Consider the following 24,827-nt stretch of genomic DNA (forward strand, 5'->3'; position numbering starts at 1 on the left):
CTAAAATGTCATAATTCGTATGAAAACCGCTGTCGCCAAAATCAACACATTCAAACCGAAAGCTAAACAGTACACACAAGTAAACTATGCCTTTTATTGGACAGCTTGATTTTAGTGAAAACTAACTTATCTATTAAATTAAGCTTTTTAATATGTATCCTAACGCACGAATTTACGGTTTATTTTAGAATAACATCCCTAAGTATATGAGACTTTGCTCCAATACGAACAAACGTGATAATAAGAATGGTCGACTGTGTCATTCATTGTTATTTCGATTACTATGGTGACGCTCGTAATACTTGTAAATATTCTATAATTTTAAGGAAAAACGGCATTATTTCTAAAAAAAAATATTTTCCGATGAAATATTATTCCTTTATAAGTATAATTACAACTTGTGGAAGAATTTCCGCAATGGGAATTGCTGAAACACACCATGTATACACTCATACGTCTCCAGAGCAACTGAACAGTGACGAATGCACTGGTGTTGTGCAAATCACCTGAGTGGCGACAAGGTCACGCACGCTTACGACTTCTAGTGTCTTGTTATTTAGATTTCTATGGATAAAACAAACTTATGTTCTGAATAAGCAAAAATAGAAAATAATAGTACTTCTTTGATATTTATCTGAATACAATCAGATATTATTATGTATTTTTTACAGCAATGAAATGCGAGGAAATAATCAAGAACATACTTATTTAGAGCTAGCGCGCAAGAGCATCTTTTCTTTCCTTCACTATTTAGTCTCTCCCATCAACTCTATGGGCTAGTAAGAAAGTGCACGCACGTAGCGACGCAACTCCCCATAGAGTTGATGGGAGAGACTAAATAGTTGCGGAGACAAAAGTTGCTCTTGCGCGGTAGCTCTTAAGGCCTATTTAGATTAGAGCGGTATTATATACCGCCGTGGGTAGCAACTAGCAGTATCCCGATAGCACTCGATTAAATCTCTTATATAGTATATTATAGAGAATCCGTACCGACCGGTATACTAGGATTACATACCGACCACGGCGGTATCCGATATAGTGCTCTAATCTGAATAGGCCTTTATGCTACGGCCACACTACCGTGATATGCCAATTGAAAAAATTATTGCCACAACTTTGACAACACCTAGGTGTAACCACGACTTATGGCCATAATTCTACAATGCCAATCAATATGACAAATGGCGGTAAACAATAGCTTCGGCGGCGGTATTCTTTCCCACATCATAGAAGATTACCGCGGTAGTTATTGCGTTTGCAGCCACACTACCGTTTGTCCAGTGTGCAATATGAGCTCGCCGGCAACGCACGTATCGACCGACATGGAGTGGTCAAATGAAAAAGCGCTCGAGTTTTTAGAATTATTCCAATCCGAACCGTCTCTTTGGGATACCCGACAGAAGAACTATAAAAATCGCAGTGTACACAATGATGCGTGGCGTCGGATCAAACAAAATTTATCATTTCCAAGTACAATAGATGATTTGAAAAAGAAAAAAGAATCCTTGATGAATTATTACAGAAACCATCTAAATAAATATAAAAAATCATTCAGCTTTTTTTGAAATTTAAAAGATTCATGTAAAAATATGTAGTTAGCACTCATAAAACACAACACCGCTGCAGCTTCAACCTCCATCTTGAAAAAAGTGATATTTTTTTTGCTGCGGTAAATGCCTATAATTAACGATATATCTAGGTAAACACTAGTGTAACCACACCAGTTCATGCAGTTTTAGACGGTAATTTAATGCCATAATTATTGCGGTAACCATAATTTTTAAGTAAATCAAACAAATGCATTGATATTGTAATTCTAACAGAGGCTAATGTATCAGAAAATAATAGTGTATTATATGAAATAAGCGGTTACCGAATGTACAAAGCTCTTCGTAACTATAGAAAAGGCGGTGGTATAATATTATATGTCAATAACAATTTTAAATGTAATATTATAAACGCAAAAACAAAATACTTAGAAAACAGCCCGATAGGCGGTAAGGTAGTGTGGCCGTAGCATTAATGTATATATACATGTGTAAGAATTGTACAAATTGTACGACAAATATTGACATTAAAAATCCAAAGTTATTGGAAAAAATGCAAACATGCCATTAGACACGGAAATGCAAGTATAAAATTTCTTTTGAAAATGTTATTATTATGTACCTACTTGTATTTCTATAACGGTGCATTAACATCAAACGAGCGAATGCTAATTCTAACCCCACTATGTCAAATTATTTTAGTGTAAACAGGCATAGAGCATTATTTCGTTGATCTTAGTGCGTTCGAAAAGATTCTATGCAATGTTCTTATACTGAACAACACGAATACGAGTTTTGTTTACACTAAAAGATCACGAAATAATGCTCTTGCTCTAGCTCTATGTTCGTTTGATGCAAATGCACCGTTACATACAATGTTACAGTACTTGTAAGATACAGAAATTTTATTTGAAACGTAACTTAAAAAAACCGTCTTATTTATTATTCCAAATCGGCAACAATCCGGCAAATATAAAGGGAAATTTATTAAAAAAAAACAACATTTGAAAACATATTTCACTGTTTGGACTGGGGCCAAACGTCCATCTATGTACCTACGTGTAAAAAAATATATCATTTGGCGGGAAAGTGACATTTTTTTTAAAATTAATATCGTCACTTCATAAAATCTGCAACGTTAATTAAATTTTTACAACATGAATTAGAAAAAAACAAAGGATTGTTTATTTGGTAAAAAAAAATCGTGTTGCGTATATATTGAGATATTCAAGTAGTTTATGTTGAGTGAAAATTTCATAAGCACAAGGAGTGCTTGCAAAAGTTGAAACTTACGTACTTTTCCGATTTATTCGATCACTCAGCAGGATTCGAACCCGCATCTTCCGCCAATACGCCTTGACCAACTCGGCCACACGTAATATTCTATTCTTTATAGACCATCCACACGTCTGCCGAACAACACGACAAACAACGAACACATAGGGACGGCGCTATACAGCGAAGCGAGAAGGAAATAAGTACATCTCCTTTCTTCGTATAGTGCTGTCCCTATGTGTTCGTTGTTTGCCACGTTGTTCGGCAGACGTGTGGATGGCCTATTAAAAATTTATATTTACAAAACATTTGAATGGCATAAAACCAAAATATGATCGGTGTATTATAACGCAAAAAGCTTCTGGAAAAAGTTTACTCACATCAATACATGTCTGATTAGAAACACGTATTTTTGAAAAAGAGGCAAAATATTGATATTTAAATGTATTGAAAAAGGGAAATGACGAAATAGCATTAAGGTGCGAAAAATATTATTCACTCAATGCCTTAAGAAATTGGAAAGTTCTCAACATCACAGAACCTAACTTTTTTGAAGTCGGTTAAACTATGAAAGTGAATTAATATTTCTACTAGTTTAACGTTAAAATGTGTAATTTTTTAGTGATATGGAAAGAATTTTTACGCGGAAACTATGATATTATGGGTAAAAAGTGTAAGATAGATTACTCCGAGTGTAGCACGTCGAAATGTTGCTAATTAGCCACTTTTACTTAAATTTGACGTCTTATCGTGTGCTGTTTTTAAAGATCGAATGTTGTGTCAAAGAGCAACTATGGAGTTTCCATTATAGTCTCCTGTGACCACGCTCGTTGTATTGTGTTAAAAACGTCCAGATAATAATTATCTGGACCGAGCGAGCTATACAAAAGAAAGAATGCATTGTTCAGCCGAAAGAGTACATTGATATTATAGCATATCATGACTCCATATATAAATTGGGAGCCGATATTCCTGTCGTAGACTGGAAAACTCAACGCCTTGAAAATTTGAAACTATGCATTTCCAAATATGTAAGTGCAAGAGAATTATTGCGACTCGTTCAGTCGCCGCAAAAATTACAGTAAGAGGGGAAATTTCTTATAGGAACGATTTGGTCCAAAATCTCTCAGTCTTCAAGAGAGGAAGAAAAATTACCGATGTATTTCCAAGTGTTTTTGCATCTGGATATTCTGTGAAACCAGAGAAGTTGCAGGATGTCAAAAATCTTTTATTGAAGCATTTTTGAGAACAGTGGGAAAATATTCGTGACCTCGAGGTCGAGGTCATATTACAAAAATATTTTTTACCCCACACAAAATGCAGAAGATAATGAGCGAGTAAATAATTTACCAGAGTATATAATGAAGGAGGTTTTGTATTTTGTATAATATCAACCATCATAACCATCAAGAACCATCCTCGTATTTTAGGGAATATTAAAAAAAAAAAAATTATTATCGAAATCGGTCCACCCGTTCACGCGTGATGCCGTGACCAAGGGAAATAACCATTCATTTTTATATATTATATAGAGATTTCACTCGCTTTTCAACATTTTATAGGTACTTAATAAATTTTGTATCTTTTAAGTTAAATGTTTTATTTAAATGTCCAATAATAACAACGCAAGGAACTATCTCCCATATCCAATAGACAACAGGCCCATGTTGAAAAAGTTATGGGTCATTTGAACCACCAGGTGACTTATCTAGAACGATATAAGAGCATAAAATAATAAGATTCAGCACTATGCCGTCACTTGTAAGCTGTCCAACTGAGTGCAAATGAGAATTCTAAAGTACAGGTATAGATTTTTTCCCCTTGTCTCCAGGATTTTTGTACGGCGTTGCGGAATAATGGATTAAAAGCAGTATTGAAATAGTATGACACATACAAAAATGGTGGTCCACAAAGTCGGAATTTATTTTTATTCTCTGACAATTGCCGGGGTAAATTTGGTCATTTGATTTTGCACGGCATCTGTGTCGATAGGTCACCTGGTGGTTAAAATGACCCATAACTTTTTCAACCCTGAATACGTCCCAAAACTGAGTTCTATCAAATCCCTGCAAGTCCATTCTATTCCTACTAATATTATAAAGGCGAAAGCTTGTGAGGATGGATGTGTATGTTTGTTACTCTTTCACGCAAATACTAATGAACCGATTACTATGAAATTTAGCACACAGCTAGAGGGTAACTTGGATTAACACATAAGATAAGTTTTATCCTGGAAATCCCACGGGAACGAGAACTATGCGGGTTTTTCTTTAAAAATGCGGGCGGAAAGCTAGTAATGTTTAAATCGCGTTTAAAATCGGTTAAAAAGCGTTTAATTTCTAAATTATACTCGCGTTAAATTGATCACAAGAAAATACCAAACTGTTCGTAATATTTGAGAGAATAATCTATAGAGAAATATTCAAAAATTTATGTCAAAATTTTATATTTTTAAGCTATTGCATAGCTTTTATCTCATACTTTGAGCGCGGCGACCGTATGTAAAAATTCCGTTACGAAAAAACCTAACGCCCCCCACTCCAGTGGGCACAGCGATGCGATACTATGCAATAGCGCAACCGCGGCAGTCGAGAGTGACACACGTAATTTTATTTTATACTAGCGGTCCGCCCCGGCTTCGCCCGTGGTACATATTTCGCAATAAAAGGTAGCCTATGTTCTATCTCAGGGTCTAAAGATTTTAATTTAATTATCTGTCATCAAAATCGGTCCAGTAGTTTATGCGTGAAAACCATACATATATACATAAAAACCTTTCCTCTTTATAATATTAGTATAGATTTCTTTGCACTGGTACAAAGTTTAGAGTCATTATGTCCCGTTTTTATAATAACTAGTTTATAATAAAACAATCAATAACAAAAAGCGCAAAGTCTTAAAACTAAAAAATCGTGCTTACAATTATGTCGCAAGTACTTACACTAAAAATTATTAACAGCCTATTTCACAACTTCTAGATATGTCCTGTTTAGCTATCTGTCAGTTAATTACACATAATGTATGAAAATATTAGTCAAATAGTATTAGATAGGCAATCAGGAACATTATCAATAAGAGTGAAACTGACAGTCAAAAAAAAAAACACTAAAGTCGAGTCGCGGAGCAGAAAGAATTTCGTACAATGAACTCTTTACCTACTGACAGTGGTCACAAACATTTTTGAACTAAGTGCAGTTTACATGAAATATTTAGAGGAGAAAATGTTTTTTACTAACTTATTAAATAAATGTCCTTTATTCATTTACAATAATTATTAGTTACATTTTAATTTTTTCAATAACCACGATATATTATACGATACGTTTTGTCGTGACTCAAGGTCAATAAAAAAACCACATGCAATCAAGAACAAACCTTACGCTCTCAGGTTAAAGGTTTACAATCCCTGAAGATGGCGGTCATTGCACCTGTGCGAGCAAGACACATTATATTTACGCGGGAGTGACAGAGACAGGTAATAACAGGTTAATGTACGAAATTCTTCCTAGTTCGCGTCCGGACTTTAGAAGAAACAAAATTACTTATGTACTAAGTACTTACAATCTATATGCACTTACAAGTATTATTAAACGCTTTATTCTTCAAGGATTTTCAAATCCTTAAAAAAATAAGACAATCTTACGCTTTACAACAAAAAAAAAGCTACTCTGATATAAAAAAAAAACTACAACAGACACTTAGTCAATATAAATAAAAAAAAAAATAGAAATTCGATCCCTCAGCGGGATTCAAACCCGCGTCTTTCCGCCAATCCGGAAAAACGCCTGACCAACTCTATTCTTAAAAATTATTATTTCTTAATCATTTTAATGCCATAAAACCAAAATAATTCAAATGTATTCAAGTTAATAATAAAAAAATACGCAAAGGCCTTTGTATTATTTTTCTGATATAAACAATTTTTTGCCAAAAATAATGATTTTTTTCCTACTATATCTTCCAGTGTATAAAAATGTCCTTATTTACTCATTTTCCTCCCTTTTCTTTAATATATACCACTACTTACTTAAGGTATAAACTAATATATTGACAAAATGCAGTGTACATATTTCTAAGGTACCTATAAACAATATTTTGACAAAAAATTAAGGCATAAACAATATGTTGACAAAAAAAAAGTTTTTTTTTTACAAATTTCTCATTATTATCTCGTTTAAACCCCCATAGCCGCCAAAAGCTCTGGGGCATTAGCTTCATACACTTCTTCGTCTGTCTTCATACAATTCTTTAGTTTCAAAACGCCATGCCCGTTGCTATCTAGATGTAGGTAGTGTATGGCTTTTTGTAGCATCGCGGGTGTAGGGTTTTGTGGGAAACCTGTAAAATTTTAAATGTTATTAATTATTTGTTGCAGTGAAACTTAGTTAGGCGCGATGAGAATAAAATTTGAAGGTCGTTTCATAGGAATACCGTCACGTCATGGAGTAAGGCGACGATTTTGGTATCTTTGTAAGTTTCACTTCTGACGTGTGCTGTGGCTTCGCCCGCGTTGTCGAAAATTTAACATATGATGTACTAAAGGTTTTAGTCTAAAACCTTCCTCTGGAATCACTCTATGATAAATAAAACCACATCAACATCCGTTGCGAACACATATAATATAGGGATAGAGAACGCGACTTTGTTTTATACTATGTTTATAGTATGACTTTTTGATCGCGTATATATCATTTTTCTTTGACAAAAGGACAATTTTTTACAATACATTACCTCGTATTTGCAGTAAGGAGGCTAAAGCCGGCAGTCCCTTCACAAACTCGGGCAATATCTTCCGTATTTCCCCCACGGGCACATCACAAACTGCCCCCGTGTCTACAAAGCACACTTGAGCTAATTGCCCGCCTGCCCCTTGACATTGCTCTATTAGTACAGCTCGGGACCAGGGTCCGTCTGGAAAAAGCAAAAAAAAAAAATATAGGTATGGAACTTTACAGAAATAAGTCGAATCACGCGTGGTAGGGATAAGAAAAAGATGGCGCGTAACGGAAAAATGTCACGCGTAACGAAATAAAAAAAAGTCGGGTTACACTCCGGGAGTGCCGGCAGAAGTGAAAACTTGATTATTAACGTTGAGCATGTTTGATATTTTGGAATGGTATCCGTCTTACGCTTTTTCGATCAGGTCACGTGTCCTGACGCGAGTTTAACATTTTATACCCATTACAGAAAAAGTGCTCATTATAATCAACAAAATTATTTATACTAGGTAACGAACAAAATGTTACACCAAATTTTTTTACAACCCCCATAAAGAAGTTTCACTTCAAAAATATTAAAAAAAAATAAAACACGTTTAAATTCATCAAACTGTTGTATTGTCACCGATCCTTGATAAGTGTACAAAGTTTGATTCAAATCCGTCCGTTTAAAGTCAAAATCGAGTGTAAAGGAGTCGGTTACATACAGGTGAAGCTAATAACAGCTATAAGTGTTAAAAATTTAGTGTAACATTTGATTGATCATGATTTTAAAAGAGCAACTATGGAGTTTCTTGCCGATTCTTCTCCGTAGATACTGCTTTCCGAATCGGTGGTAAATGTTAAAAATATGTACGTTTCAAAAGTGCTTCTAGAAGAAGTCTAATTGAATAAATAAATGTTTGAGTTTTGAGTTTGAAATAATTACTTACTAGGAGATGTTCGAGCTATGCACAGTTCTTCTGGTTTCGGTAAATATGGCTCCTTGCATAAATCACTGTTGCAATAATCAGCAATCTGTAAAAATAAATTAAATTGAAAACATCCAACACACATAAATAAGTTTGAATCGTAATGTACTTTGTTAATTTTTCTTTTTATTTTTAAGCTATTGCATAGTTTATATCGCGGGCCTTGAGCGCGGGGACCGAATCCAGAAATTTCGTAACGAAAAAACCTCACGCTCCCCACGGGGACGGGCGCGGAGGTGTGGCTTGAAGGCATAGCATGCAATAGCTTTACCGCGGCAGTCCCCGAGTGACACACGTCTTTTTTATTTTTGTGTATCGGATGAAATATTTTTCTTTCTTTCTCTTACCTGTTTGTTCAGCGCAGTCAGCACGTGTACAGCATGCTGACAATCAGCGGGACAGCCGGATATCACACCGCCCTCTATCGTACTGTGATCCAGTACTTTTAGTGTTAGATCTCCTTTCGGTAACTCTACTACATCTAGCTCGGTGAACATGAGCGGTTCGAGATCTGAAAATAAATAATATAAAAATAAACGCACGCATAAAAATTTATAAATCTGAGCCGTTTATAATGTTATTGGTTACGCATTTACACCCGTATATAGATTAAGTTTTATTGTAGACTAGCGGTCCGCTCCGGCTTCGCCTGTTCTCCATAAGAATCATCCTTCGTACTTCAAGGAATATATAAAAAAATAATAAACGAAATCGGTTCAGCCGTTCTCGAGTTATACGCTTACCAACACATTTTTCGATTCATTTATATATATACATATATAGATAATATTTCGTATTCATCTGATCTACTGTTTGTCATCCCAAATAAAGAGAATACAATTATGACCGCAATTCGTGATCAAATGAAATTCCCGTGGGAATCGGGGGTAAATGTTTAAAATATTGACGATTCAAAAGTGCTTCTATAAGAAGTTTAATTGAATAAATAAATGTTTGAGTTTGGAATGAGACGTTTATTTGATAATAAATAAATAAATATTATAGTACATTATTACACAAATCGACCTAGTCCCACAGTAAGCTCACTTAAGGCTTGTGTTGTGGGTACTAGGCGACGATAAATATAATATTTAATAAATACATATATAGATAATAATACCCAGACCCAAGAACAAATAATTGAGTTCATCACACAATATTTGCCCCGACCGGGGATCGAACCCGGGACCGTCGGCTCAGTAGGCAGTTACTTTACCACTGCGCCAACCGCGTCGTCAAATAGATCTAAGCATATCTTTAGTGAACCATAATCCATACGGGTCAAGTCTACCCAAAGACGTTACTACTTTTTAGGATATGGCGGAGCTTTCATCGTCAAACTATTATAGACATTGTCCTAAAATAACATTCCCTACTTTTCGCATGTGACGCTTCCTCCTCGGGAACAAATTTTTGTAATCTATACTAATATTATAAAGCTGAAGAGTTTGTTTGTTTGTTTGAACGCACTAATCTCGGGAACTACTGGTCCAATTTGAAAAATTCTTTCGGTGTTAGATAGCCCATTTATCGAGGAAGGTTATAGGCTATATTTCATCACGCTACGGGCAACAGGAGTGGAGCCACGGGGGTGAAACCGCGCGGAGCAGCTAGTTTGATATATACAGTGTGGAAATTTGTCAAACACTTTCCCTCCAGTGCCCATCGAAAATTTCCACACTGTATACAGACAATAGATAACCACAATGGTTCCATTGTGGTTATCTTTAACTTTAACAACGCAAGCGAAACCACGTGGGACAGCTAGTGTTACAACTTACCAACGACATCCACCCCACTGTCGGCCATTTTCTTCCAACCTGGCGTGCACAATTCAATTAATTTTTTATTAACACAATCATTGTTCTTTTCAACTGTTAGTATTACTTCGCTACCGCTTGGCGCGGTTTTAGCACCGTCTGGTAATGTCTGAAATGTTGGGAAAAAATAATAAAGATATCGCAATATATTATAAAATTCTTCTTTACAGAAAGATATATATTATAAAATTCTTCTTTACTGAAAAAGGTAATACTTTTTATAGAAAAAATAAACTTTTTATTTGCCTATATGTAATTGATAACACGTATATTCTTAACAACGACAAACTTTATGTGAGAGAAATAATTAAAAAAGTAAAATTAAACTTTCTAATTGGAGAAATAAAGAATTAATGAAATTATTGAGATTATAAATGACAAACTGCTTGTTCACTATAGTCGGTTAGGATCTTTCTGAATATAAAATAATTTATATAATCAATAAGATTTTTTTTTCAGTTTATCTATACATATAAAAAATCTGTAGAAGGGTCAATTGTGTTCGTTGAAAATATTGAAAAAATTAATGTTACTGGATCGATACCAAACCCAAATATGAGACAACATTTTATTTTATAAGATGTCATTGTCAGAGTTACTCAAAATGGAGAAATAAACCATCCACGCGAAGACCGTAAAATAAATGTAATGTAATGTTATGTAATATGTCACAGTCAAAAACGTATGACTGATTTAGCCAAAATTGCAACATATACACACACACGTTTACATTACTTTTAACTAAAATCTCACCAAAACCAGCTCAATCTCAGCATCCCTCAGTTTCTCCAAATACTCCCTGGCTTGAACGGACAAAGTCAGATTGTCCGCTTTAACTTTAACCAAAGAAACAACTGTTGGCATTTGGTCGAGATCTAATTCTGGGGGGCACGGGTATAGATTCTCGAGTTGTGCTATTTCTGTGTTACCTGTAATAAATTAATTATTAATAATAGTTTTTGTGTATATTTAATTAGTTTCTTATATGTTTAATAAAATATATTCATACTATATATATACAATATAGTTTATTATTCATGGCATATCTTATCTTAATATAAATAAATCTCGTGTCACAATGTTTGTCCTCAATGGACTCCTAAACCACTTAACCGATTATAATAAAATTCGCACACCATGTGCAGTTCGATCCAACTTGAGAGATAGGATAGTTTAAACATGTAGGTACCACGGGCGAAGCCGGGGCGGACAGCTAGTTATAAAATATATTCATACTATATCTATACTAATATTATATAGCTGAAAAGTTTGTTTGTTTGTTTGAACGCGCTTATCTCAGGAACTACGGGTCAGATTTGAAAAATTCTTTCGGTGTTAGATAGCCCATTTATCAAGCAAGGCTATATTATATAATCACGCTAACACCAACAGGAGCGGAGCAATTCGGGTAAAACCGCGTGGCACAGCTAGTTAATTAAACTTTTAATGAAAAACTCACCATACTCAATATACTCGAGTAGATATTTATTCTGTTTCACGCTCGTACGTTTAACAAGTGCCCTATAGTGGTTGCCGTCTGTGAACTTGCTGATCACAACTTGTCCTTTATTCGGCGGTTGGTTCAGAGGTTTCGCTGTGAAAGTAAAAATAATATTATATGTACTTTAATTTTTACTTTAAGTTTTAAACAATAGCAAGATGCCGAGGCTAGGCGTTAATCCGGTATGGCAAAAAGACGCGGGTTCGAATCTTGCCTTTTGATCGAACTTTTTTCGGCATTATCGCTGATTTTAATGATATTTTACTAAATTAACATCAACCCGGGCGAAGCAGGCAAAAAAGCAAACTCAAACTCAAACATTTATTTATTCAATTAGACTTCTTCGAGAAGCACTTTTGAAACGTCAATACATATTTTTTACATTTATCACCGATTCGGAAAGCAGTATCTATGGAGAAGAACAGGCAAGAAACTCCTCATAGTTGCTCTTTTTAATAATGTCAGTATTACAATTTAATTACAAAATATGTAACTGTATATTAATTATTAACATAGCAAAAAGCAATCAAACGAAAAAATATACAAATATCACAAAAAAAAGACGTGTGTCACTCGGGGACTGTAAAGCTATTGCATGCTATGCCTTCAAGCCACACCTCCGCGCTCGTCGGAGTGGGGAGCGTGAGGTTTTTTCGTTACGGAATTTCTGGATTCGGTCCCCGCGCTCAAGGCCCGCGATAGAAGCTATGCAATAGCTTAAAAACTAAGGATATATTGATTATAAATACATACCATTTCTGCCAAAAAGTAGAGCATCTTGCAACGCAGCATTATATCTAACAGTAGTGCTACTATCGGCCACTCTGATGTATATACAATCTAGTGCAGTAGCGTCCACGAGTAGCACACGAGTGTTTGCGGTAACACACGCACGAGATACTTGCGGTATTGTTGTAGATACTGGAAAATAGAAATAGAAAGCGTTTTATTTGCTCCCATGTAAAAAAATTATAAATCTTAATCTAACAAAAAAAAAAGATAGCGATGGTTGGAAAAAGGACTCCCTGTCAGCAAAGCAGCAAACATTAATTAAAATATATTGCTGCACTGATTTTCAGAGAAGACCATTATAATAGACAAATAAATAAATATTTCAGGACAATTTTCACACACGGCACGATCTGATCCCATACTAAGCTTTCGCTTGTGTTATGGAAACCAGATGGCTGATAAACGTACATAATATCACTATAGTCGAGCCAATTTAATAGGCAACATTTGACGTCTATCAATTTTATCTTCCAAGAGAGGTAACCTGCTTAAAAACATCGATTAAAGTGAATTAATCGATACGGATTTGAAACATTTGTAAATCGAATTTATTAATTTATGATGATTTTTGTTCACAAGTCAATGCATTCGATTCTAGATGTCAGATCTCGATTTTTAGAGTAACATCTCTGGTATTTAAAAAGAAAAAAGGTTTATTGACACAAAATTGTAGCGACGTCAGTTCTTCAATTCAGAAATTGTTTATTATGTTAAGAATGGTTCATCAGTAAAATGAAATCTTAAAATTACTTGTATCGGTCATTATTATTATAAATATGTAATCGTTATTGAAAAAAGTTAAGCAAATGTGCAGATCTAACAGAAAGAAATATCATGTTATTCTATGTCGTCGTTACTAGGTTACGTTGTTGAATTTTGTTGAACTGTCAAATGTTGCCTATTAAAATGGCTCTACAATACGTATAAAACAAAGTCGCTTTCTCTGTCCCTGTGTATTAAAACTTAAATCTTTAAAACTACGCAACGCATTTTGAGTATTTATACACACCATTTTTTTTTTTTTTTTTTTAACGTGAGGAAATTCATCATGAATACCGACTGCTTCGGGGGCAGCAGCACGGTTATGTCAGACTCCTACTCCCGGGATCTCCGGTAGGAACGCTCACGGTACCCCTCGCGTGCCTGCCATTGGCAATCCACTCGTATGTAGTCGCGACTACCCTACGCGCATGCCTATCACTGCAACAGACTGCAGCCACAACAGTCTGTCACCCTCCTCGCGTTGCCTATTGAATGTGCGCAGCCCCCGCCGCGCACACTCTGCAACGATAAAGGCAGGAGCTCGTCAGGTCTCCTAAATATCTATTTCTATTTATACACACCAGCTGTAACACTTGGCACTTGCACTTCTGGCAGCCATCTTGTTATCGTCCCGGTTCCGGCTACGATATCGGATCCGACGTTATGCAACTTCACTTGTATGGAATCCGACTGTTTTGATACTATCGTCGCTTGGTAACTTTCTCCTAGCTGTAAAGGAGGTTAATTTTAGTGAAGAAATATCTTAATATATATAAATCTCGTGTCACAATGTTTGTCCTCAATGGACTCCTAAACCACTTAACCGATTATAATAAAATTCGCACACCATGTGCAGTTCGATCCAACTTGAGAGATAGGATAGTTTAAACATGTAGGTACCACGGGCGAAGCCGAGGCGGACCACTAGTGTAAGTAATAAAAATTTCAAGTGCTATTTTTGAAATGACTCTTTCGCTAATAAATCACAGAACGTATGATTAAAAAAAAAGGTTTATCACAATTCCAACAAATAATTTGTTTTTTATATTTTTTGACCACCTATTTAACACTAATTGAACTATTTTCGGCACAACATACGTCCCTATCGCCATAGATAGCTATGTCTTATACGTTCCACCAACCTACTAACCTAACTAACCAACTAACTTACTTTTAGATAAATAAACCATTTTTGTACACATTTTAACACTAACCCAACAAACTACACTATTTTTTTTGAAAAAAAAAATGTTTTTTTTAACGTGATAACGTTTTTAAAATCGTTTTAGTCGGGTGACATGTTCAGAAACTTGTGTCACACCAAAACCTCACGAGCGCGATCGCAGGTATAACGAGAGAGAGACGGACCGATCTCCCGTCTCATCTCGAGCGCTGCCACCAATAAGACGTTATCACGTAAACATCTCGATCGTAAACTTATTTTACAAACAACCATTTTTTTTTCGACTTTTTCCCCCTTTTTTGTTAGTTTTTTGGCTTACCTTAACACAGTCCGCCTCTAGCACACAGCAGAACTCGGCTATATCCCTATATCTCTCGGGCACTTGCTTACAAACGTCTTTATCGCCTATATTAGCCAATTTACTGCTATCAATGAGCGCCGCGCTTGTATCGTTGAGTCTCCTCGCGCGATACCAACCGCCGTCTTCTGGGTTACGGTATGAGAACAGATCGCCGGGTTTCGGTCTGAAAATTATATGGGAAATGGTCAAAGGCATGTTTAATAATATATATGATTAAAATCTTTTTTATAAGTGTAGGTTTGAATTAAATATGTCAGTTAAATTGAGTCAAAATCGAGTCTGTTTGTATGTATCCAAATCCGAAGTCGCATACATACAAACATACAAGAATATATAAATAAATAATTAAAACATACAAGATTTTAAAAACTTCGAAAAAAGGTAATCTGAGTTCGGAATGGGAATACATTAAAATATGTTAAAAATAGCAGTTTTCCGACATTAAAGTAATGTGGAATGGATCGATATTTAAACAAGAGACTTTAAAAACTGTTGATTTACACTAACACACTCAATTATCACCTATACTCACACTATCGCAGCGTTCTCAGCGTCACACTCAGCGCAGTAGTCAGCGCACAGTAACTGATAACTGTTCTCAGCGCTGTCATGCAGCGACACACAAACGTGTCCGCTCTGTTTCGTCATACAATCCTTGGTTGGACAGTCGACTGATAACAGCACTGTATCACCTACTGATAAAGTAGCCACTAGATATCTGTAAGATAAATATAATTAATTTATAAGTATAACTAGCTTTCCGTCCGCGTTTTCAAAGAAAAAGCCGCATAATTCCCGTTCCCGTGGGTTAACCTATCCTATGTGTTAATCCAAGCTACCCTCTGTATGTGTGCTTCATTGTAATAGGTTCAGTAGTATTTGCGTGAAAGAGTAACAAACACACACATACACATCCTCACATATACATATTAGTAGGAAGGATTCGTTTTAAAAAATTAAAGCTTAATATTCATGAAATATTATTGACACCGATCCTTGATAAGTGTACAAAGTTTGAATTAAATCTGTCCGTTTAAAGTGAGTCAAAATCGAGTAAGGAGTTGGTTACATACAAACATACAGGTGAAGCTAATAAAAGCGTGTAGAAACTAATTAATAAGTGTCCGACTCTTATTTTATTAATACTTTATTGCTCTGAATAAATTACAAATTGAGACTAAATCTAGGATACATTGTAACAAACGGCGGACTTATCGATAAATAGCGATTTCTTCCAGACTCTTGTACGATTTTCTTTAATATTTTTCTTACACTTATGTTAAAAACTTACTGCTTAGGCACCAAATCGATCTTTGGTGGAACAACAGGAACTATTTTCTCTTGTTGTTTAATTTCTTCCTTCTCCGGGCGTATAGTGTTTCGCACTTTTAATTCTTGTATCGGTGTTGGTTTCTGTATTGGCTGTGGGGCTGAAACTATGTACAATAAAATATAGCTTAAAAATAAAAATAAAAAAATACATTTAGGGTCGATTTTTCAATCCTTGGTTAAAATTTATCCGTCCAATAAAGTATTACACGAACATTTTAAAATGTCACCTGTAAACTTTCATATACGGACAATTAGAATACATTTTTGAAATGGTAGTTTAATATGTTATTCGATGAATAAGTTTTAACTAAGGATTGAAAAATCAGCCCTTAATAAGATAAACTCATTAAATTATTATATTGTCAGTGATCCTTGTTCGTGATAAGTGATTTTTGTTTATAAATCTTTCCATAAAAAGTGGATCAAAATCGAATCTAAAGGAGTCAGTTACAAACACACAAACATACAGGTGAAGCTTATATAAACATGTGTTTAAAAGTATATCTAACTCTTAATCTTATTTCATTCATATATTTTTAAACGAAATTACAGAAATTTAAATACCATTCTCAACTTCGGGAAGCCAACGATATACAGTCCCTTGTCCTATAGGCCCATTGGTGCCTTTAAGTTTTACACTTATCGAGTCCGATCTTTTTGAAATTACGATCGCTTCGTATGCACCGCCAACCTGTAATAAAAAAAATTGTCTTAAATATAAAAAACTAGCTTTCAGCCCGCGTTTTCAAAGAAAAACCTGCATAGTTCCCGTTCCCGTGGGATTTCCGGGATAAAAACTATCCTATGTGTTAATCTAAGTTACCCTCTATATGTGTGCTAAATTTCATTGTAATCGGTTCAGTAGTATTTGCGTGAAAGAGTAACAAACATATGCACACACACATACATCCTCAAACTTTCGCATTTATAATATTAGTAAGATAAGATTATTTTCATTTTGATAATAAACAAATGATGGTTCCTTTCAATTGGACAGTTTCTTTTTAAATATTTGAATGATCACTACATAGTATAAAACAAAGTCGCTATCTCTGTCCCTATGTCCCTTTGTATGCTTAAATCTTTAAAACTACGCAACGGATTTTGATGCGTTTTTTTTTTTAATAGATAGAGTGATACAAGAGGAATGTTTTAGTATATAATTTATTAGGTTTTAGACAAAGCGGGCGAAGCCGGGGGCGGAAAGCTAGTAAGTAGACTATAAATGAAAAAAGTTGTTAGATAGCCCATTTATCGAGGAAGGCTATAGGCTATATATCATCACGCTACGACCAACAGGAGCGGAGCAATGCGGGTAAAACCGCGGGGCACAGCTAGTAATAAACTAAAATGACTTACCTCAACACCATCCGCTTCCAGGACGCAACTGAATTCCGGGATATTCGCATACTTTTCTGGAACCTTCTTACATTTATCCGTAGATCCAATATTTGCTAGGTTGGAAAGAAAGAAAATATCATTATTAAACTGCGTTAACAAAAATAATGACTAACAAGTTACGGCCCTGCCTTCATACGAAACTGATGAATACGCCGTTCGCACGGGAATAGAATGTGGGTCCGATTTCCCTGAGTTAGCATCCAAGTTTACGTCTTTATAATTATTAAAATGTATAAATTCATTCTTAAACTCCGGTCTGCATCGTGCAGACATGGGTGTAAAAGTCTCAATTTAGCTATTAAATGTAGTTCTAAGTACTTAAATCTGAGTTTTCTTTTGGGGCCTCCGGCTGCGGGAAATGTAATTAATATATTTAAAAAAACATATTTATAAATACCAACTAAAAAACACGCTTAATTATTTTTGTTATTAGTTAAAGCGTGTTTTTTTTTGCATTATTGCCGCCGATAATTAAGTGTACAAAGTTGAATCAAAACTGTCCGTTTAGTTAAAATCGAGTCTAAAGGAGTCGGTTACATACAAACATACAGGTGAAGCTAATAACAGCGTTATTAAAAAAATAAATATATATTTACATAATTTACTGCTATCAATGAGCGCCGCGCTTGTAGCGTTGAGTTTTCTCGCGCGATACCAACCGCCGTCTTCTGGGTTACGGTATGAAAACAGATCGCCGGGTTTCGGTCTGAAAGAAAGAAAATATATTTATTGCCAAAAACAATGAATAGAAAATTTATTAAGCTATTGCATAGATTCTATCGCGGGCCTTGAGCGCGGGGACCGAATCGAGAAATTCCGTAACGAAAAAACCTCACGCTCCCCACGGGGACGGGCTCGGAGGTGTGGCTTGAAGGCATAGCATGTAATAGCTTTACCGCGGCAGTCCCCGAGTGACACACGTCTTTCTTAAATTTAAATGAGGCAACAAGATGCTTCAATAAATAAATTTTTCAGTCTGGAGCCGTATTATGACCTCTTATTCCCAGTCAGTTTACGCCGTGAATTGAACTGACTGGCAAATCAAAACAAACTAATCGGGCTTTATTAATAAGGACCGGAAACAATTAATAAGGCCCAAGAGCGAAGGGAAAAGTGATTAATTTATCACTTTAACCGGTCATTATTAATAATTCCCGACAGCCCGTAGCCTATGTAAGTGTTTGAGATAAGATCTCAAAGCGAATTTATCACTTGCCCTGGGTAATATCGCAGGGCTCCTATTTCTGCATAGATTAAAAAAAACAAGAACCTAACCCACCCCCTTAGCTATAAAAAAACTTGGGCAAAATTGGGTGGGCTTTATTCATAATGACCGGGAAAAGTGATTAATCATGCTATTTTAATCACATAGCCCCAATGATATTATATATAGAAACAAGAGGTAGATACGTCATCAACGCACCAAAACTGTGGGACCAATGCAATCAGTCAGATTGTCACCGGTCCCAGTGAGCGCATGTGGCGATAGGTACATTAAAGTTGTCGAAAATGCCTTCCTGTGTGTTCAGAAAGTGCACGTATTCGTGCAAAAAAATAAAGAAAGATAAAGGAATATCATATCACAGCAAAATATATTAAATTATTACAGTTTAGGAGTAAAAATAACAATTTACAATTCTTTATGAATGACACTTGCTTGACACTTGTATTGAAATAATGAAAGGGATAAAACATTGCTTCAATCACTAGTGTGACAAAGCTAGCGTACACTGTGTTCAAAGATTATCATGTAGATATACGATTATTAAAAATAGAACGGTTAACTTATTTTATTAATTTCGATTTGGGTAAATACTTGATTATTTTTATATTTAAATCCACACAGTGCATATAATTAACAAATATATCTATTTATTATATACAATGAAATCGTCCTTATGGAGTTCTATATGGAGGACTATGCAGTATGCTCAGCAGTGGGTGTTTATCGGGTGAAATGATGATGACCGAAAACGAACACCACAGCTAGTAATAAATACTTAATACAGTTATATCTCCAAAAAAGTTTTTTTTTTTTCATTTTAATACAACATCATAATAATAATTAAATAGTAAATGAAATTGTCACATTTATTTACCTGTGCAGGAAACCTAACATCTATAACTGTGTTCAATGTGTGACACTGCAGAAGGTTCACACGTTGAACCTTCTGTGTCGTTAGTCTATGCCAATTACCATGGCAACTATTTGTTTATTTATATTTAATTGGTGAATTCTTATGACTTTTGCTTACACCTGCGCGGAAGTGACAAACTATCTTTGTCTTTTTTGTTTCTATCATTTTATTAGAGCCATCTCTCTTAAACAGTCTGTCAATGTAATAAATTAAGTAAAATGAAACTTGTATTTGTGTGTGCCTGACACTGCATATGAAGCATTTTTTTTGGATATATTGTGAGTATATAACGTATCTATACATAAAATATCATTGCATAGCCCAATTGAGTACGGCATTATGAATATAGACCGGCCATTTTTGATAGTGCCCAGACTTATCAAATGACCCATAACATATACATCGATATCTTATGATATAAATCTCGTGTCACAATGTTTGTCCTCATTGACTCCTAAACCACTTAACCGATTATAATAAAATTGCACACCATGTGCAGTTCGATCCAACTTGAGAGATAGGATAGGTTTTATCCCGGAAATCCCACGGGAAAGGGAACTATGCGGGGTTTTCTCTGAAAACGCGGGCGAAGCCGCGGGCGGAAAGCTAGTAAATAGATATAGACATATATATAGAAGATACATATACATAGACAATAGATATAGTATTTAATTTTAATTAATAACTCACGTAAGTTCCCCGCTATCCTCATCACACGCCTTAGGATAGTCCGAGCAGAGCACTTGGTAACTCGCTTCATCTTTTTCCGGCAACGCTATACATACATAACCACCTTGCTTCGTCGCACAATCCTTGGCTAAAGACTCCACTGATATGTAGATCAGATCGTTTATTGATGCTGCGCCTGCTGTGTGTCTGTAAAAAACAAGGATATTTTGGTAAAAAAAAATATTTATTTATTTATTTGATACTTTATTGTACATATACACCAAGCATGGAAAAACAAAATACAATAATTAAAAATGTGTAAAAGTAAAGAATTAAATTCAAGCATTTATTTATTCAATTAGACTTCTTCTAGAAGTACTTTTGAATCGTCATATCACACTTATAGTATAGTCCATTTATCGAGGAAGGCTATAGGCTATATATTATCACGGTAAGACCAATAGGAGCGGAGCACAGCTACTTTTAAATAAGATTTAAAATTATATATTTATACTAATATATTATTACAGTATTAAGGAATATATGGACGATAAAAACCCATGGAGGGTTGTCGCGTAAAAACCACAGGACAGTTCTTTGGCATATTACTATAATATATGATGTTACATATGTAATTTGTAAAATTAAATTGTAAAACTGACACGATTAAAAAGAGCAACTATGGAGTTTCTTGCCGATTCTTCTCCATAGATACTGCTTTCCGAATCGGTGGTAAATGTTAAAAATATGTTCTGACGATTCGAAAGTGCTTCTAGAAGAGGTCTAATTGAATAAATATGTTTGAGTTTGAGTTTGAAAGATTTAAAATTATATATAACAACTTACTGTTCAGGTAAGATGTCACTTTTAGGAGTCGGTTCTGGAACATTTTTTTCCTGTTGAGGTTTCTCTTCTTTATTCGGTCTTATTGTATCACGGACGTTCAACCTTTGCGCAATGCCCGGCGGTTGGGAACCTTTGGAAATGAAATAATTATCAATTGAAATAAATAAATAAGTTCTTTATTTACTTAAAAGCAGACTACAAACAACATAAAATAAAAATACGTGGCCGCTAAATTGTTGAAATATACCTTAACTGAGTCATTTACTCAAAAGCAGACATTGAACAACATAAAAAAAGTTCAAACGTGGTGAGTGTCAAAAGGCGGCTAAATTGTTAAAAATAGGCGTATTAAAATAATAACACGATTCAACATAAACTATATTGAAAAATAAAATAAAACTATTCTCTCAAACGAGAAAAAGCAAAAGTAACGAAAAATAGAGCAACGAAAAAGTGCCAATACCACTAAAAGGTGACGAAAATATTATTCTAAAGCGTCCATTTCATCCGAATTCCAAACTGATATACAAAATATTACCTAAATATAGACCAATCAGCAGTAAAAACAAAGAAATCAACGTAATGTTGAAAAAGCGGACAAAAAATCAAAATATACTACAACTAACAAGTGACGTGAATATACTTTTAAAATGCTCATAACATCCAAGTCGCCAAAATAAAACAATACAACATCAACAAATATACACAAAGACACGCCTAATATGTACAATAAAAAGACACAAAGATAAATAAAATCTTTAAAAAAAGCGAACCAGAAACATCGATTTCAACGTCAACTACAAATATACCTATAAAATGGTAATAGCCCCTTTCTTGGGCCTCCATCAAGGACCTCACTATGGGCGTACTGTAGTAGTGTAGTAATGCCGTGTGGGGGTCGAGTGGTGGGGGGAAACTAAACGCTTCCATTACTGCAAGTATTTCTATTATTTATATCCAGAAATAATAATACATCTGGCTCTGGCTTGGAAGGCAGGGTCACTACCAACTAAGCCAACCGGTCAGTCAAAAAATTAACATAATCTATAGAAATAATCCCTAATTTCAGGAAATACTGGTCAGGGTCAGATAGTCCATTTATCGAGGAAGGCTATAGGCTATATATCATCACGCTAAGACCAATAGAAGCGGAGCAATGCGGGTAAAACTGGGGGGCACAGCTAATCTATACTAATATTATAAACTGGCTATGTATCTTGGCTTCATCTATGGAACATTATCGAAGTCATACCAACTCAGAAACATCTTTACTGGACACACATACATGATCAAAAGAATATTTTACGATTCTAATTTTCAAGTAAGATTCATATTTTTTTCTTTGGGATTTCATCGATTGATTTATTTAAGTAACCCATAAACCCGTAAACCCAAAAAAAACAAAATACAGTGCAATTGAATACCTTCTCCTTTTTGGATGTTCATTGAAAACACAACTCAATGATCATTATAATTGGTACCAAAAATGAAGAATACAATAAAATATACTATACCTGGTAGATTTGGTAGGCCATTTGGAAAGCCTTCTGCTTTCTTTGCATCTGTAACATAATAATAATAAATTAAAATTTATCATTACTTATTTATTTATTTATATTTTAGGAGAATCTACAGCTGTATCCTTAAAGATAGTCACATAATATAATACTTAAAATAAGCCATTTACAGATTCTCACGGCTAGAATAATGTTAATATATAACAATTACAAATGTGAGCGATTACGTACACGAATCAAATGCTTAAAACCAATGCTATTGTAACACTAATCAAATTACATATCAACTTGGCCACCAAACTGACGGAAGAACTCATTAGCTAACTGACACTTAACCCATTGACCACCGTAAGGCCCGATCGGGGCGCGACACAATAGATTTTCTATTGTGTCTGTGATTCCGAGGACTGATGGATTAATGGAGTAAGAACTGCTGCAGAATAAGTCAAAATCGAACTGTTTTGATAGCTTGTTAAAATTGTTGCTTACGCGTAGAATAAACGAGTTTTGACGATAGTTAGTGCTGACTGCGGAAGTAAAGATAGGATTATATTTACGAGATAAAATTGAGGGTGTGTATAAAGAAATTTTGGCTAGTAGTTCTGGGCAGTCTATTTTATTGGATGTAATGCCTAAAAGTAATAAAATATCAGAAATCTCCCGGCGATATGTTAGGGGTAGGAAGTGAAATTTGCTGCAGACCTCGTAATAATCCTCAGATTTGTACGGGACGTGTAATCGGTAACATAGGAATTTCAAAAATTTCATCTGTATTCGTTCAATTCTAGTTATATATTTATCGTATCGCGGATTCCATATTGGCGACGCATATTCTAGAATGCTACGTACGTAAGCACAAAACAGAATTTTAAACGTTTTCGCCTTTTTAAAATCTGACGAAATTCTCATTATAAAGCCTAAAGCTTTAGAAGCTTTAGCTAGAATATAATCGATATGTTTATCAAACATGAGTTTTGGGTCATGTATCACTCCTAGATCTCTTATGTCAGGGCTAGTTCCAAGATCTTGATTTTTTATTCGATAGTTGAAACGCAGTGTTTGTTTTTTACGACTAAATGAGACGACTGTGCATTTACCAGGATTGAGATCTAATTTATTTTGAGTACAATAGTAGTCTAATTTATTAAGGTCATCTTGAAGCATAGCAGCATCAGCAGAAGATTTAATAGTCCTAAATATCTTCATGTCATCAGCAAAGCAAAGAAGATTTGAGTGTGTGAAGCAATTTGGAATATCATTTATGAATACGCAAAACATAAGAGGACCCAAAAGGGAGCCCTGAGGTACTCCACTTGGTATTACCACCCAACTTGATATATAGTTACTTATTACAACTGCTTGAGATCTATTGTTGATATAAGAGGAAAACCACCTGAGTAAGTTACCTCTAATGCCCATTATGTATAATTTATGCAAGAGAATCTTGTGATCTATGCGGTCAAAACATTTACTGTAGTCCGTGTAGATTACATCGACCTGATGGCCTGTCTCCATAGCATCAGTAATGTAATCATTCAGAAGCACCAGGTTAGTCACGGTTGATCGACCTTCAAAAATCCATGCTGATAACTCGTGAATGTGTTTTTAAATACTGCATAAACCTGGTCGTATACTATTCTTTCGAAGACTTTGGCTATGATACACAATTTAGATATAGGTCTATAATTGACAACTTCCAACTTAGAACCTTTTTTGTGGACAGGTGTAACAAATGCCCTCTTCCACATTGAGGGGAATTCCATAAGAGTAAGTGATTTCTTAAATAAATAGGCTAGTGGAATGGCTATTGAGTCGGCACATTTTATAAGAAACAGTGGACTGATTTCATCAGGACCTGCAGATTTCGAAGGATCTAGTTGGGATAGTGCCTTTTTTATCGTTTTCAAGTCAATGTTTATCGAACAAAGGTCAAAATTTGATTCAAAATTACTTAATTCCAGTTCAGATACATAATTTGATAAATTTGTGTCAGT

General features: G+C 34.9%; 1 protein-coding gene across 1 annotated transcript; it reads right to left on the reverse strand.

The window, feature by feature from the left end:
* Positions 1 to 5,863: 5,863 nt before the first annotated feature.
* Positions 5,864 to 21,442, reverse strand: LOC149895455 (protein vreteno-like). The gene is made up of 17 exons (XM_090118845.1): positions 21,317 to 21,442; positions 20,492 to 20,677; positions 18,260 to 18,369; positions 17,622 to 17,716; positions 16,827 to 16,953; positions 16,222 to 16,366; positions 15,463 to 15,648; positions 14,889 to 15,093; positions 13,968 to 14,115; positions 12,586 to 12,753; positions 11,791 to 11,925; positions 11,085 to 11,260; positions 10,293 to 10,440; positions 8,859 to 9,022; positions 8,473 to 8,557; positions 7,554 to 7,733; positions 5,864 to 7,160 (listed from the first exon to the last, which is right to left on the reverse strand). Exons 7-17 carry the CDS (start codon positions 15,576 to 15,578, stop codon positions 6,997 to 6,999), a joined length of 1,689 nt encoding a protein of 562 aa, XP_089974971.1. The 5' UTR covers positions 15,579 to 15,648; positions 16,222 to 16,366; positions 16,827 to 16,953; positions 17,622 to 17,716; positions 18,260 to 18,369; positions 20,492 to 20,677; positions 21,317 to 21,442; the 3' UTR covers positions 5,864 to 6,996.
* Positions 21,443 to 24,827: the final 3,385 nt, after the last annotated feature.

The sequence above is a fragment of the Colias eurytheme genome, chromosome 31, assembly GCF_061535395.1.
Source record: "Colias eurytheme isolate Ceu_HAF_F1 chromosome 31, ilColEury1 Martin Lab GWU primary, whole genome shotgun sequence".
NCBI classification, from domain to species: Eukaryota; Metazoa; Arthropoda; class Insecta; order Lepidoptera; family Pieridae; genus Colias; species Colias eurytheme.